A 15,531-nucleotide genomic window follows, 5' to 3' on the forward strand; every position below is an offset into this window, starting at 1 on the left:
ATTTGTTTTAATTTAACAAACCACTGATGTTATAGACTATTTTTTTACTTTACTAGAGTTTTAAGCAAAGTTATAAGCAAAAGTTAAACCAAACCAAGCTAAGCTAAGCTAAGCTAAGCGGCACTAGGCAGACATGAGAGCATAACACAGTATCGGCTGGTCTAATGTATGTGTGTCAAACGGTCACATGGAGAAAAATCATGCACACAAACCTAATATTAATCCAATCTAACAGGTGACAGCTGTTTGACAGAATTAATCGCACAGTAAAGCTGCAGTATACGTGCAAATGCTATAAATAAAGCATATGTCAGCTTGTGCATGTAAAGATCTGTGGAATGGAGCCGCTCTGGCTTGTTAGGCAAACTTGAAAAGTGAAATCTTGCAGAGCTCTGGGCGTTTGCCTACACATGCTTCCATTTGGCAGCCCGTCTGTCAGGACGTGACAGAACTCCCATCGAGACCCGTCCGTCTAGCTTCAAAACTGTTGAGCAGCATCTCTCTGTCTCCCTGGCTTCCTTTCCCTCCCTGTGACAATAATGACGGTCTTCGATGAAGGGAGGGGAAGATGCACCAGTCAAGAAGCCATCCACTTGCTAATTAGTAACCCCTTCATTTTTCTAACAAGCAGAACTAATTACAGGAGCTGCCACGACGCTGATTTCCCAAAAGGCAACGTTCACCAGGACTAAGTCAAAACTGCTTCCTCCTGTTTTCTGTGAACCAATCGCGCTCAGGCTTTGTGAAGACATACTGCTGTGTCATTTTGGAGACTGAGCAGAGTCACAAAAAGCTCAGTTTGATTGTACGATTGTTTTCTTACATTCCTGTAAGGTCCCTTTGACTATCTAACTAACCTGAATTAATACTATATTCCTTGTGATCCAATTTGCCAGATCAGAGCTGAGACTGCGTCTGCTGCCTTGTTCTTCAGACTGTAACAGACAAAAGTTTCTTCTGGGCGTCTGTATTATCATTCAGCAGCGTGTCTGCTGCTTTCATCATTTTGTACAGGGATAAGTGCACTGGTGCCGATTCTGTTATGATGTCCAGATCCCGTAGGACTTTTACAGTGAGAAGTGGTTCCCAACACAGATAACAAACCCTAAATTCGATCAATGACCGTGGTCCAAACAAGTTGCCCCGAGCCTTTTGGGCAGCGCTGCTTTTTTCCAGGTACCACTCATGAGGTCACATGTCTGCACCAACAGCTGTAGCAGCCTGGGTTAGTTTGCGTCCACTGATGAGGTTTGATTTTCGTTTCCTCCTACTGTACCTCTAGCTATTCAAGCTACCATGACGTGGTCATTTCTAATGCATCACACACTGGGACACTATTAATAAAGCAAAGGAGCACAGTCAGATGGAGTCAGGTCATTATCCGAGGTCGACATTCGTCAAACTGATCAAGACGTTGTGTATTTGAACAGAAACACAAACACACAAGCTGCTTTAACTCAATGTCCTACAGCAGTACAGTACATGAGCCTTTCTCGGAAATACAATAAAAAGGTTATTTGCTTCAGAAAGGCTCAGTACTTCTATATATATGGGTCCAGTAAAGCTGTATTACCCAAACACGAGTAAATACTGCATTTGCTTGGGAGTATTTTCAGCTGTGGATTAATACACAGATGGCGTTCTAGTGGAATTTACAACAGGAGGACTGTGTATGTGGGACTGACTCAAAATAAACAAGTGTCTGTGTTGATTGTAATGAAGGAACATGTCGCCCAGTGCAACAGTGTGACTCACTGATGTGTTTTTAATAGAGGAACAGTGGCGCTGAGGCGCAGAGGAATGAGATAGTTCAGGTTGTTGAAACGGAGACGGCACTTTTTAGTGGGATCTATCGGCTGATGGTTTGGATCTTAAATGAGAATAAAAGAAATACGGGCAACGATCAGATGTGCCCTTCAGTCCAGTGTCAACAGGCAGCAGCTGTTTGGGGCCAGTTCTCCCATCACTACTTCTTCACTTGTTCCCTTGCTGTTTATCTGCCCATCTGGTGCAAAGAGCACAAACAGAAGCTGGCGTCCCATCGTGAGGGGGTGGAGGTGGACTGGCTCTGGCGTGGAACAGGGTGTGACCTTCAGGTCACCTTGGCGCCGCTGACTGGGCTGGAGGGGGCAGCCGCATGCATCACTCACTCGTCAGGGGATGACATAACAACTGGTAACTCTCGCATGAGAACAGAGGAGGAGACGCTCTGAGCGGATTCGATGAGCCCCAGAGCATTTCCTAATTAGCTCATTAGAGGCTGTCTGATTGCAATCACTTCCATTTGGAGAGTTTACCCCCTCAAATTTGGTCTAAGATCCTCACGCGATGCTGCCTCTAACTCAGTGCAGACTTTGCCCTGAATTTCCCTATTTGCAGGTATTACTGTACGTGGTCCATGACTGCGCTGCTGCCGCGCTTCAGAATCCGCCCGAGGAGGTTTGTACGGTAAGACCCACCAGACCTTCCACATACGCCTTTTATTTTTAACTCGCCGGCCTGCGTGTGTCACTGTATACGCCCACGAGATAAGGATCCCGGTGCCCTTAACATGATGCTTTTACAGTGCAGTTATATTAGCTAATTCAACCCTGCCGTCAGAAATAGCCCGTGATCAATAAGGCTTTCAGTTTCTTGCAAGCCTCCACATTTCACCTTCTGGCTCTCCCACAGAGCAAAGCAAAGCAGCGCTCTCTCATTTCAGGCTTTCAGGAACTTCTTTACGTCAGCGGCCGACATTTCCGCCACTCGCACCTCGACCTTTGAGCTGATATATGTGTGGAAATAATTGTATCACTTGTTGTAGAGATTATAATGAAATAAACTGGGCACCAGCTCATTTATATCTGCTGATCTGAAATAACTGTTTTTGAGTGGAGTCAGCATCTACTGGAGATATTCAGGCTCTCACACGCACTCTAAACATTAAAGACAAGCACTCAACTGACCCTGTTAAGATAGACTCCTCCGTGTGGGCTGTAAAACGTGGTGGCTTTGAAAGATCTATTTCTGGAAACCACTCTGCACTTGTGGGACGACTCGGGTTTTGACCCAGCGCTTTCTATTTAACCCGTCCCTTTGTTTCCTTACATTACTCCAGGTTGGCCGCGAACGGAGTGGATGCTGGAACAGACGCGTGTGAAACCGAGGCGCAGCTGTGGTGCTACTCTGGAGGCTCGGCCCGTGACTGGAGCCGAGCAGAAGACGAGCGCTAATCGCACGCAAGAAGTCACAGCTTGGGAAAAGACGGTGAACCGGGCTAACGATGCTGATGGAGGGTTTTGCGTGTTCCATTAAAGTCCCTCGCTCAAGAGTAAAGTACAGTTCTTGTTATGTCTGTAGGTGATCTGTGACCTTTAACCCCTGATGAAGACCTACAGCTACAGGAACCACTCAGAATGGCATAAAAATCAGCTGTCAGACATGTAGACGACGACTTCACCTGGACTCAATGCAATTAATGTTCAGGAGGCTAACGAGTAAAAACGCTGCCGTAAGAATAACTGTAGACGATGACACTGGTTCAGTCCTCCCAGCTTCAGTTTGCTGTGTGGATTTGTTTCTTATTATATTTTGATTGTCTGCCGTAACAGCCCAACCTCTGAAACAGGCTTTACAGCAGCTCCGCCCTCTCCTCCGTCCCCACAGACAAGGAGCCACAGCTGGAGCAGATGCTCGTCGTCACCGTGGCGACATCAAAGGCGTGGGCTTCATGTGGACACGATTGGAGTCTGGCCCCGTTGATGCCGACTGAGCTCCGGTGCCAGAAAGGTTCCGTTTCCCGCTCTGCGTCGGGAGCTGCTGTAAACGTCTGCAGGGACGCGTGACCCGCTCCCCGTCAGCACACACTACGTTTCCACATTCAGCTATTGACTGCCAGCTCGTCTTCATTCAGGCGAAACCAAGGTCACTTCTACAACTTCCCTTCTAAAGCATAAAACCGTGAATATCCTCGCTGCTTTCATTAAGATACAGAGCACAAATCAAGGACAAGCCATGTGCATGTATAGACGTTAGCGGCTGAAATTCAATTTGAAGCACATCGAGCTTTTCTCGCGGTGAAAAATCCAGCTCATGTTTCAGAAACTGTACTTTGGTTCCAACCAGTTGCTCCAGGAATTAACTCGACAACTGCACAAAATTACCTTGATGTGCATCATAAAAGACGAGAAACCTGTGAAGCGTTTAAAATAAACAGCGCTGCCTGCTAATACAACACAGGAGGCTGAACTTCGCGGTGATTGTGCTGGTGAGAAAACAAAGGCGCCGCGAGTCAACACCTGCTCGTGACGGCGAGCAGCATCAGCACCGGTGCCTGGATGTCCAAATCCACAGGGAGGGAACACAAACAGCCTGCTCCCTCAGTAACTGATCTTTGAAGCGAATCCTGATGGAAGATCTCGCCTCTGTGACGCTATTTATAGCCCGGTAATGCAGGGGGGTCGCACCTTCCATCTCAGCAGAACCAGCATCTGCCTCCATGAACGGCAGCTTATCCAGGCGATAACAGGCGTCTGATGCTGCGGCTGGATGCAGAATTCTCCTAAACTCAATCCACAGACGCTCATTCCTTCAATGTGTGACACTTACTCGTCCAATGTCAAACACAGAAGGGTTTCACGTATTTGAGTTTTAGCAGATTATGTTCTGGTTCCCTTCAAATGACAAAATGACTCAGGCCTCGTTATCATTGCTGACAAACTCGCGGCCGGTGGTGGAACCACAGTTTACAGCGCTGGTTAATCTGATGTGACTGAGCGAGTATTGTCAAACGCAGCCAGTCAGTCCATCAGCCACACAATGACACAGGCCACAGGAAAACAAGATAAAGCTGCGCCGGTGGACCCGGGGAGGGCGGCCGTGCAGATGATGGAGGACCCCTCTAATGCCTGCACTGCCCTCTTTAAAAGGAAATCAGAGAACTGTACCAAAAAACAAAGTGGACGGGGAAACGGAGAGTGGCGGAGATGCCAGCGCCGATTGGCATCGTTCACTGGGAAGGAAAAGCAAGACGACGGGACGGAACGACAGCTCCGGCCTCCAGAGCCAACGCCGGCACACGCATCTGTTGCTTCCACGGCAAAAAAAAACCGACGGCTGAAGCAGAGAAATGAACCAGTGGAACTCACACGCCTCCATCTTGTGCGACCTTCACCTGTGTCTGTCGGAGGATTCACCGGCGAGGGCGTGGTCGGACTCCGGCCGGCCTCCCTCACACACACTGGACCCAGTAACCCAGTGTTCTGCCGTCAGAGCATAAGCCCTCACGGCCCCAGACACCAGACTAAGAAGCTTAGCGTCAAGAGAACGAGCAGCAATTAGGAGCGTTCGTACAGTTGTGTGAGGCCTGTTTGACCTTTGCACCTGACGAGGCCGAAGGTGCAGCACAAGCCCAACATCCGATGCTTTGAACACAACCAGATGTTTTGATGGATTTTTAGTAGATTTGCATCATTAAAAGAGTTTCAGTAGCCGACACCTGCTCACTGACGCGGAGGATCTCATCAGAAGCTGCTAAATGCAAATGGCAGCAGGTTAAATGTCGGAGGAGACGCGGTAGCAGAACCAAACCACGGTGCTGCTTCAAACTTAACCAGCAGCTGAGAGCTCTTTGCGCAAACAAAGGCATTAGGCTCCAACCAGGTCACAACTAATAGGCAAATAGGTCCCTTCAACGTCTGGAACAAATAACTACGTCAATGCTGTGAAGATGTGACCACTTCCAAGCTGCAGGTCAACAACACGTCTTGAACATTGTGAATAAACCCAAAGGAAACAAAGCGTGTTTCATTCTAGCTCAGTCACTGTTAACTGGATTACTGATTACTCTGATAAGGCTGATCGTTGAACGGCTGTTAAACAATGCTTTTCAATATCCTTACACATCATGGGGGGGGGTCCATCAAATAGTCATTCAGGTTCTGCCTGCACCATTTAGCGCTTTGCCTGGAAGCTGAGGTAATGTTTCCAAGAAAAGAAGAACCATCTATTTTTTACGCTGCCAACAGCTAAAAAAGAAACAGGAAACACACAGAGCAGCAGATACAGAGTGAGATGAAAGGCAGCAGCCCAATGGTGACTTCTAAATGCAGAGCATCTCGCTGCTGTCAATGTTAGGCTCCCAATCTAATTCCACGTGGTATTTATAGCCTGCGTGGTGGATGGCCGGCTTTCAATTACGCAGCCGGCCGCTGCACAGTCCTCCGCTGGTCGCAGCGCACGGCGAGGACGTCCCGCCTCCTCGGAGCCACGCGAAGCTCAGGGAAGCCCCGCGTCCTCAGGCCGCGAGCCCCGCGTCCTCAGGCCACGAGCCCCGCGGCCTCAGGCGTCAGGTGGCGTCCTGAGCGCCGCCCGAGCAGGGCGTCCACCTGAGCAGCACCTGAATGCGGCGATGCACCTGAACGCGACACTCCACCAGAACGTGGCGCTGCACCTGAACGCGGCGCTGCACCTGAACGCGACACCTGAATGCAGCGCTGCACCTGAACGCGACACTCCACCAGAACGTGGTGCTGCACCTGAACGCGACACCTGAATGCAGCGCCGCACATAAACGTGGTGCTAGACCTGAAAGTGGCGCTGCACCTGAACGCGGCGCTGCACCTGAACACTAGCTTCTTCTCCGTGTTTAACGTGTTTAAACATTCCCAGAGCCAACGCTTGATTAAAAGGCCGCTTTAATGATTGTCTTCTAATTATACTCGTGCCTTCAGAGTTTTATTCACCCTGCGCAACCACACACAAGCTATAGAGCAAGCGCCTACAGCAGCAGAAACAGACCTGGCCTCATTTTCTGCTATTTTAATTCTGTATTTCATGTGTTTGTTTTGGGAGTCGCACCCACGGAAGTGTTACCTGAAACGCAGAAGAGACGAGAAGCTCAGTCTGCGCCGAGCGCTGGGGAGATGAGACGTGATGGCGGCGTTTGAACAACTCATCTGTCGTGCACTACTCATCAAAAGTTGTTTGTCAGCGCGCGCACGCACACACACACACACACACACACACACACACACACACACACACACACACACACACACACACACACACACACACACACACACACTCCATTGCAGCTCAAGGTCACCTGATTCTCCACTTGCACTCAGCCCTCACTCATTTCTTGGCTCTGGGAAATTTATTCTTAATAGACACTTAAATGTGTTTTTGCCCGTTTTACCCTCTGCTTCCAGAGGAAACCGGGCCGTTGGCTTCTTTGCCAGTTCTTCCCAACATTGTGTAACCTGCTGTTTAAATACCCTTTATGTACTCAGACTAAATCCCGATTTAATGAAAGCTTTACAATACAACTTTCCCAAAAATTAATTTCCCTCTCATGTCAAAAGGAAATCTAAATCCGTCCGGATAATCTCTACACAGGTATCAAATTGCACCGCAATGTCTTTTGCCCTCGAGTGTCATTGAGGGGCAGGTTGTGATGTGGCGTCGTGCAACGACTTCTGGGATATTTAATGCTAAACAGACTGAGCTGAGTGGACGTACAGCGAGAACCTTCATCCTGAAACCACTGAACCTACAGTTTTCTTTCACACGTTTACAGTGTGCATGTGCAGAAAATAGATTTTCATAAGGATTTCAACAGACGGGACACAATTTGTGGAGCTTAACCCAGAATTACACATTTGAATGTACTTTAATAATCCTGTAGGAGAGCTATGCTGTGTGGGTTAAACCATGGTTAGACCCAGCGTGTCCCTCATTCTGAAGCTCAGAACCAGCTACAGCTGCCTTGGGTTGGTCAGTATCAGTGAATACTGATGGATGACTGAGCAATCGACACAGCAAACCTGACTTCACGCGATGACATTTGACACAAACTGGCATTTTCAGAGGAGATGGTGGTGGAAGGAGGTGGGTTTTGAACAGTATTTCTTGGGATCAAGACGCCAACTCACCTTTGGCTGTACCTCTACTTCTACCACTTGGTTCTTGTTCATGCAGTCCTTGACGAAGCCCTCCACCTTGCTGTTGAACTTCATGAAGATCACGTAGGTGGCGTAGGCCGAGAGCAGCGAGATACTTTCCCACACGGAGATAGAGTTATCCAGGAAGAAGATGATGAGCATGATCAGATCCAGGATGTAGAAGGACACGTCGCGGAAGAGCGGCCACCACGTCAGGTTGAGGATCTCCTTGGAGAAGATGGCGCACATCCCGATGACGAAGAGGATGTTGAAGACGGCGGAGCCCACGATGGTGCCGATGCCCACGTTGCTGTGGGAGATGAAGACGCCGATGATGGAGGTGAAGAGCTCCGGCGCCGAGCCGCCCGCCGCCATGAAGGTGGCGCCGGCCACGTCGTCCGAAATGGAGAGCTTCTCCGTGATGACGGTGAGCGCCGGCACGAAGAACTCGTCGCACACTATGGCTAAGGCGATGAACATGTAGATCATGCCGAACATGTGGAGCGCCACCGCTCCCTGGCGCCTCTGATCGAGGCTGAAAAGGTCCCGCGGGTACTCCCCCTGGCTCTCGTTGCCGTCCGCCGTGGATCTCAAGGCTACCGGCATGTCGGCCGAGTCGTTGGGCTCCATCTGCTGCTGGGTGAAAAGCAGAGTCCTGTGAGGGGCCGACTGGCGGGGCGGCGGCTCGCTGAGGCCCGTGGAGCTCCAGGTCAAGGCACTGAAGGAGACAGCACTTAGGGCCACGAGGCTGAAGACGAGCCCCAGGACTCGCACGGGCCTCAGCTTCCTGCGCAGGCGCCGGTGGCTCTGCCGCTTGCAGGCAGCACCCGGGGCCGCTCTTCGCTCCAGTGGATCCATGCCGGGCCCATCTGAACCCATCTCTGTGCAGCTTGTGGGATCCTCACGCGGTGGTTGGGTGTGAAGGAGGGACGACAGGTTTACCGGAGACAACGCATGCTGCTTCCAGGTTCAAACGAGCTGAAAAGGCTGTGGGTACTTTCCGGGGTCTGGTTTGCCAAATGATGTCTTCATATTAGCCTCTGTTGGCAAATATCAAAATAAAGGGATTATTAAGTAACATGGAATGGAAATGAACAGCAAAGCTGCATGGAGGACGAGTGACTGTGACACTAGACATCAGCAGCACGAGTCTATGTATCAGCCACATTCAGTCAAACATAAACAGGTTATTTTCTATTCCATGAAAGCGATGCATTCAATGACCACAATAGAAAACCCATATAATGCACAGTCCTGCTTTAAATAATGAATGATCAGTATTTGGAATAAACCACAAATGTTTCCATCTAAATTATCGTCTTAACGCGTCTATTCCCAGCGTCGGCTCCATAAATTCATTTAGTTTAAAACGCCACTCAAACTTCTTCGCTCGTTCGCTGCCGATTAAACAGTCGGACTCTGCGCCCGTCGGGATCCTGTGGAGATGAGTAAAACCCGGGAACCTGCTGATTTTACCTGCGAACGCATCCCGACCTGCGAAGGCCGGTTCACGGACATCACTTGGCCGCAGACAGGGAGACACGGCGGCGCTCAGGTGGAGACGCTGAAAACAGCCTGTCCTGTTTGCGCCTGTCGCTCTGCGCCCCGTCGCACAACTCTTCCCCGCCTGCCCTTCAGTAACGCCCGCGACCTCAGTCATACGAGGCGGACCACCACCCTGGAGCCAACTGCCCAACGCGAGTTTCCCCTTTGCGGTGCGGCGCGTGGCGCGCGGTGCGGGCGGCGCGGTGCGGGCGGCGCGGTGCGGTGCGGGCGGCGCGGTGCCGCGCGGTGCGGTGCGGGCGGCGCGTGGCGGTGTCTTACCTTGGACAGAGGCGAGAACACAGCCGCACGGCTCCGCAGCGGGCTGAAATTAGGAAATCCACTCCGGCGTCCTCGTGCTCTCATTGAACACAATGTGACCGGCGTCCGCTCTGCGACGACAGAGGAGGAGCTTTGGAGGAAAGAAAAAAAAAACAAAAGCTCTCCCAACTGCGCGCACCTCTCTCCGTCACGGCAGCAGCCGCGGCTGCATCAGCATCCCTCCGGTCTCCGACTACAGGGAGGAGAACAACACCGCGTTAATGTGGCACGAAGCTGAGCTGAGCTCGCGAGGCGCTGCCGGGCTCTCAGTGGAGCCAGGTGTCCTCTGCTGCTCATTGTTCACGCGATCCGGGCTTTGGTGATGTTGCATTTTGAGGGAGGAGTTGCCGTGGTTACACAGCAAAGGCACTATTTCCACAGCTTGTTTTTTTTATATTCCGGTGATGACGGAACAGGTGGATGTGCCTCAGCTCAGCAGCTGAATTCAGTGCAGGCTACGCCTTGGGTCATTTCAAGGTTATATGCGAGTGGTGGATCCATTAAAAAAGAGAGCAGGGCTGATTTCTTCATAAATATTTGTTAGAAGATAAAATTAGACAAGTTGGAATGTGTTAAATTGAGGGGGAATTCAGATTTATCTCCAGGGTCCAGCTGGTTAAATGTTCACACCTGGTCTCATGATGCCGTCGCCCCCTGGTTGCTGCTGCCCACACACCCACAGCATCTGCACAGTGTGGCCGCGTATGAGCCTGGTGCCATGAATAAAGGCTGATTGCCCCCTGTCCTCTGCTCTCCAGCCTCTCGTTACTCAGCAGGGAACGCCGAGGTCAGCGGCATCAACTGGAGCTGCACGGATCATCAATCTGTGACTGCTGCCTGTTGTGGTTCAGTGTTTCTGAGTCAAAAGTGGGATTTGATATTTCCTAGCCTTGATTAAATGATCTGAATGTTTTTGGCAGGTTAATAAGCGATTATTGACTTCTTCAACCACAGTGATGCCCACAATCGAAAGGCTGAGCCTGACCATGCACTGGTTTTCATACTGGGGTGCTCTAGAATCAAGAACATGAACGCACTGGAAATGTATGGGCATGAGTACGGAGGCGGCCTCATCAGTCAGACCAGGCTGTGATGAACACTAAAGGGACATTCCACCAGATTCACCTGTGACGATGGGTCCAGTTGTCAGGAAAGCTGTAGTCAGCCTGTGAATAGGAGCAGCTCAGCTGTTCAGATCATCATGTTTTAACAAAGAGACAGCCTTTGAAGCATCAGGTGCGCCATCTGACAGAAGCTGGAGAAAAGACATCACAACAGTAGCAATTAAAATGGCTATTATAATTATGGGATGTGTCAGAGTGGTCAGAGTCCACAGCTCATCCTATAAAAGTCAATGTCATTTTATGTTTCTTTAAGTCAAAAAATGTATTTTATTTCACTGCTCTGTTATTTAAGGATTCATTTCATGTGATAAATCAAAGAGTCAGTTTAAATAAAAAAGCTGCTTCTTTTATATTTAATATGATACTTTTGTTGATGTGCACACGGCTCCAACCAGACAGCCGTCACTATTTTGGCCTATCGAGATCAGATCCAGGCTGTCAGCTCTTTTCCCAACAATGGGCTCTGGTGACGGACACGGACCTCCCCTCATCCGACTGCATTCCAGGGACAAAAGTGATGAGTGGTCACGGCGGTGGCGTCGGCGGGCGGACGTGGTGGCAGCTGTTTTGATTTGGCCGAAATCTGTGTTCTGATGAAAACAGCAGAATTTTCCACCCCCCCCCTCCATCCGCGCTGCTCACAGCCCACCCTCACTTTAGCTCAGCAGCTAAATCCAAGCCTTTGTGTCCCACATAGTTGTATGGATTTGTCAGCAATAGGGCTGAGCAGCGGGGCATAGGTAGGTAGGCTCGTAACAAGCGTGTTCCCGTCAGAGAACTGAAGCACAATCAGCTGAAGTAAGATAGTGAATGAGCTCCATTAAAGAGGTATTTTCACTAATAACTGAAGCCCCTTTGTGCCTGTAGATATAGAAGAGGAAAGCAGTGAAATTGGAGAGTCCCAAGATAAGCTTTTTCTAAGAGACTTTCTCCGGATTAGATGTTGAAAGCCTCATATTAGCAACCCCCCTCCAACACCAGCACAAGTCTGTACAAAGAGGCTTGGACAGACCACCTGCCCCCAAGGAAAATGCGCTCGGCAAAACAAAACGGCACAAACAGCACCGGCCCGGTTCACCGGCTCCGACGGGAAACAGAGAGTCAGTGAAGCCTTTAAATGGTCCAGTGAAGTTAGCAAACAGGCGAAGGTTGTCCAGAGAGGAAACGGGGGAGATCCTGCTTCTGCTGCAGGCGTCCTCTGTTAAATGATCTCCACTGTGGTCCGGTGCTGCTCAGTGGGATTTGCTGGGTCTTTGATGTAGTTCTGTACAGTTCTACCTTTTCTTTTTGAAGGCTTCGTCAGACTGCAGCTGTGTTCGCAATAAAAATTTTAAACTGCTTGTCTTTTGCAATTATGACTCTCAGTCTTAGTTCATGTGTTGCTGTGTCAGATTATTACACTTGTAGCAGAGCCATGATGTTAGAACCACAGGTGGGTGTTCACCAGGGCTGTTTTTTGGCCCTTGGTCATTGAGTGGCTGCTTGTACAAACTTTAATAATATTTCATTCACAGGATCAGAGCATCATTTCGGGTTTATCCTCTGAGGACAATGAATGTTTAATAGTCTCATTTCCTGCTTCTGTCATTTTAAAACCCTCACCCTCTGTGACCTCATTAGTGGCCTCAGCCTCCAGTTATGACACTTGAAACAACGGTTTTCACAAACCTTTAATCCTAACATGCATATTTAATGAGTATTTTAAAATACTTTTTATCGTATATTAACACACTGGAATCCAAATCATTTCCCAACTTCATTTCACATGGTTTCAAAATATCATGTATTCTGGTATAATATAATATTTTTGTCTAAATGGATTTCTGCGTGGAGGTCATGAGATTAGCTGAAGTAAAAATGCAATCAGTCAGTATTTGCCTTTTGTGACCTCACAGCATTTAACCCTTGAAAGACAGCACGCCAGACAAAAGGCCCATCAGGACAAAAGAGTCGTATTGATCTCCCGCCTCCATGCCTCGTTTCACATTACTAACAGTAGGAGGTACAACATGTGCGTTATCCCTGTGACCCCTGGCAGCTGGGCCTGCTTTTTAATAGTTGATGTACTTTACCATACATCCACGACGGTCAGATGGCCTCATAGAAGCTGTGATGCTTCTGTTACAACAGCAAACGTTCTGCTGACTGGACTTTGCTTTGTAAATAAATGTAGCTCATCACTGTCAGTGGCTACGGCTACAGATGCCCCCCAAGAGGTCAGAGTTCACATCCACAGTCACAGTCGTCTAGAAAACAACCGTGTATAACAGTGAGTTACAGGTCCATCATGTGTCCATCCATCAACCATTCATCATGTGTCCATCCATCAATCATCCATCATGTGTCCATCTATCAACCATCCATCATGTGTCCATCCATCAATCATTCATCCTTTCCATCATTCATCATGTCCATCAATAATCATACATCATGTATCCATCATGCGTTCATCATGTATCCATCCATCAACTATCCATCATGTTCATCATCAATCACCCATCCATCTATCAACCATTCATCATGCATCCATCCATCCATCCATCCATCCATCCATCCATCCATCCATCCATCCATCCATCCATCCATCAATGATCCACATGTATCCATCTATCAACCATCCATTAATCATTCATCCTTTCCATCATTTATCATGTCCGATAATCATCCATCATGTATCCATCCATCAACTATCGATCATGTTCATCATCAATCACCCATCATGTTTCCATCTATCAACCATTCATCATGCATCCATCCATCCATCCATCAATGATCCATCATGTATCCATCTATCAACCATCTATTATGTGTCCATCCATCAATCATTCATCCTTTCTATCATTCATCATGTCCATCAATAATCATCCATCATGTATCCATCCATCAACTATCCATCATGGTCATCATCAATCACCCATCATGTTTCCATCTATCAACTATTCATCATCACCATCCATCAACCATCCATCATGTATCCATCCATCAATCAATCATGGGTCCATCATCGATTATGTGTCTATCCATTAATCATCCATCATGTGTTCATCATCAATCATCCATCATGCGTTCATCCATCAATCATGAGTCCATCATCAATCATCCATCATGCGTTCATCTATCAAGCACCCATCATGTGTCCATCTACCATGACACTTGCCTGTGAGGGGTCATCTCATCATAACCTTTCTAGCTGAGTCCCCTGAAGGTTTACTACTGTGTCCCTCTGTGGACATTCAGTGTCTTGTGGCCCCTGATGATATAATGTGATGGTTGTGATTAGTTACATCACTTTTATTTTGTTAGTTTCAGCAGATGAAAATAGTAAAACATGACCTGTTAGGTTACGACATAGTAGTAACAGTTGTCATTTTGGTTCTGTAAATTTTAAGTTGATTTAAAATGACACTTCAAAGCATTTTATATCTGCATCTGTACTTTTTAATTATCTTTAATACTATCATTGTTTCTGTTGTCTGAAGTTGCTTTGGTCGATTTGTGTTAACGTTGACGACAACAAGCCGACACTTCAGCATATTTGCATTGGTTGTTATCCGTCATTGAGAAGGCTGATGTGAAGGAGCACAGCATTGATACAGGGTGTTGTATTAAAAGGTTAATCCCCATGTCAGAGGCTCCACAGATGGGCCGACCTGCTGCGCTGCCGGATGAGTTTTGGGAACGGGGGGAAGAAGTTGGAAATCGCCCCCGCCTGCCTGGTTACGACATGTTGGAGGGAGGAAGGAAGCGGTCGGAGAAAAAGCCAGACAACTAACAAAAAAAGTCAAAAAATGCTTCACGCTCTGATGTCATTGGGAAAGCGAAAGCAGAGCTGTAATCCTATTTTAATCGCAGCCCAGTGGATTTATTAAACAGGAGCAGCAGGTTTAAATCTCAGCAGATTACATAGAAGGGCCCAAGGAGATGGGGGGGGGGGGGGGGGGGGTTGCGTAATCAAGTGCACTTAAGGTGATATGGCTGATCTTTGACTAGACAGGACTAAGAGGGAGGGAGGGGAGCATCTGTAAAGTCCGTTCAGATTATGTAAAAGCACCAATACCTGCCTTGGATTGATCCAATTAACGTTTTAATGAAGATTTGGCCTTTAGGGAGTAATTCAATTTGATTATGGTGATTAAAAGTGCAGATGCTGATTTTTGTGTCTCTTGGAGTCGGTGCAAATCTGCTTTTTTGTAGCAGGCCTCCTGTGTGGAACAGGTTAATCCCAGGTCACGTCACATCTGGATTTAATTAAACCAGTACAACACTGAACACGCATGATGGATTCATGTCTGGCACAAATTCTAAACCTGCGCCTCATGATGATGATGATGATGATGATTAGGGCTCAATTTACAGACACCAAAATCACATTTTCTTCATGTGAACACCTCTCACATGTGATCTACACACAGTTTACAACTTATAACTGAATATTTAAAGCTTGAAGGGTGTAAAAAGACCAACTATGAAAAGATTTTCAGACGGTGGGTTTTAACAAACTGGACGCGTTGCACTGAGCCTCGTGTTGCCGCTGAACTTTTGCTTTTGCCAAATGTTCCTTCTTGAGCGATGCCAAGCCCACCATCTGTTGGCTGAGCTTGGCCCATGCCTGTCGGTGA

At 48.2% G+C, this 15,531-nt stretch overlaps 1 protein-coding gene across 10 annotated transcripts in view; it reads right to left on the minus strand.

Annotated features, from left to right (window-relative positions):
* The window catches only part of LOC114868289 (sodium/potassium/calcium exchanger 2-like), a 31,246-nt gene extending 21,084 nt beyond the window's left edge, over positions 1–10,162 (minus strand). For 2 of the 10 annotated variants that reach the window (XM_055513548.1, XM_055513533.1), the window contains exons 1-2: positions 9,750–10,162; positions 7,916–8,965 (exon numbers count right to left, since the gene is read on the minus strand). In XM_055513548.1, the coding sequence (XP_055369523.1) occupies positions 7,916–8,804 (889 nt within the window). In that variant the 5' untranslated portion in view covers positions 8,805–8,965; positions 9,750–10,162. Of the gene's footprint in view, positions 1–7,915; positions 8,966–9,401; positions 9,622–9,749 lie in introns of those variants that run through there. The other 8 variants (XM_055513536.1, XM_055513520.1, XM_055513549.1 and 5 more) reach the window with 5 other exon arrangements.
* Between the last annotated feature and the right edge of the window lie 5,369 nt (positions 10,163–15,531).

The sequence above is a fragment of the Betta splendens genome, chromosome 2, assembly GCF_900634795.4.
Source record: "Betta splendens chromosome 2, fBetSpl5.4, whole genome shotgun sequence".
NCBI lineage: Eukaryota > Metazoa > Chordata > Actinopteri > Anabantiformes > Osphronemidae > Betta > Betta splendens.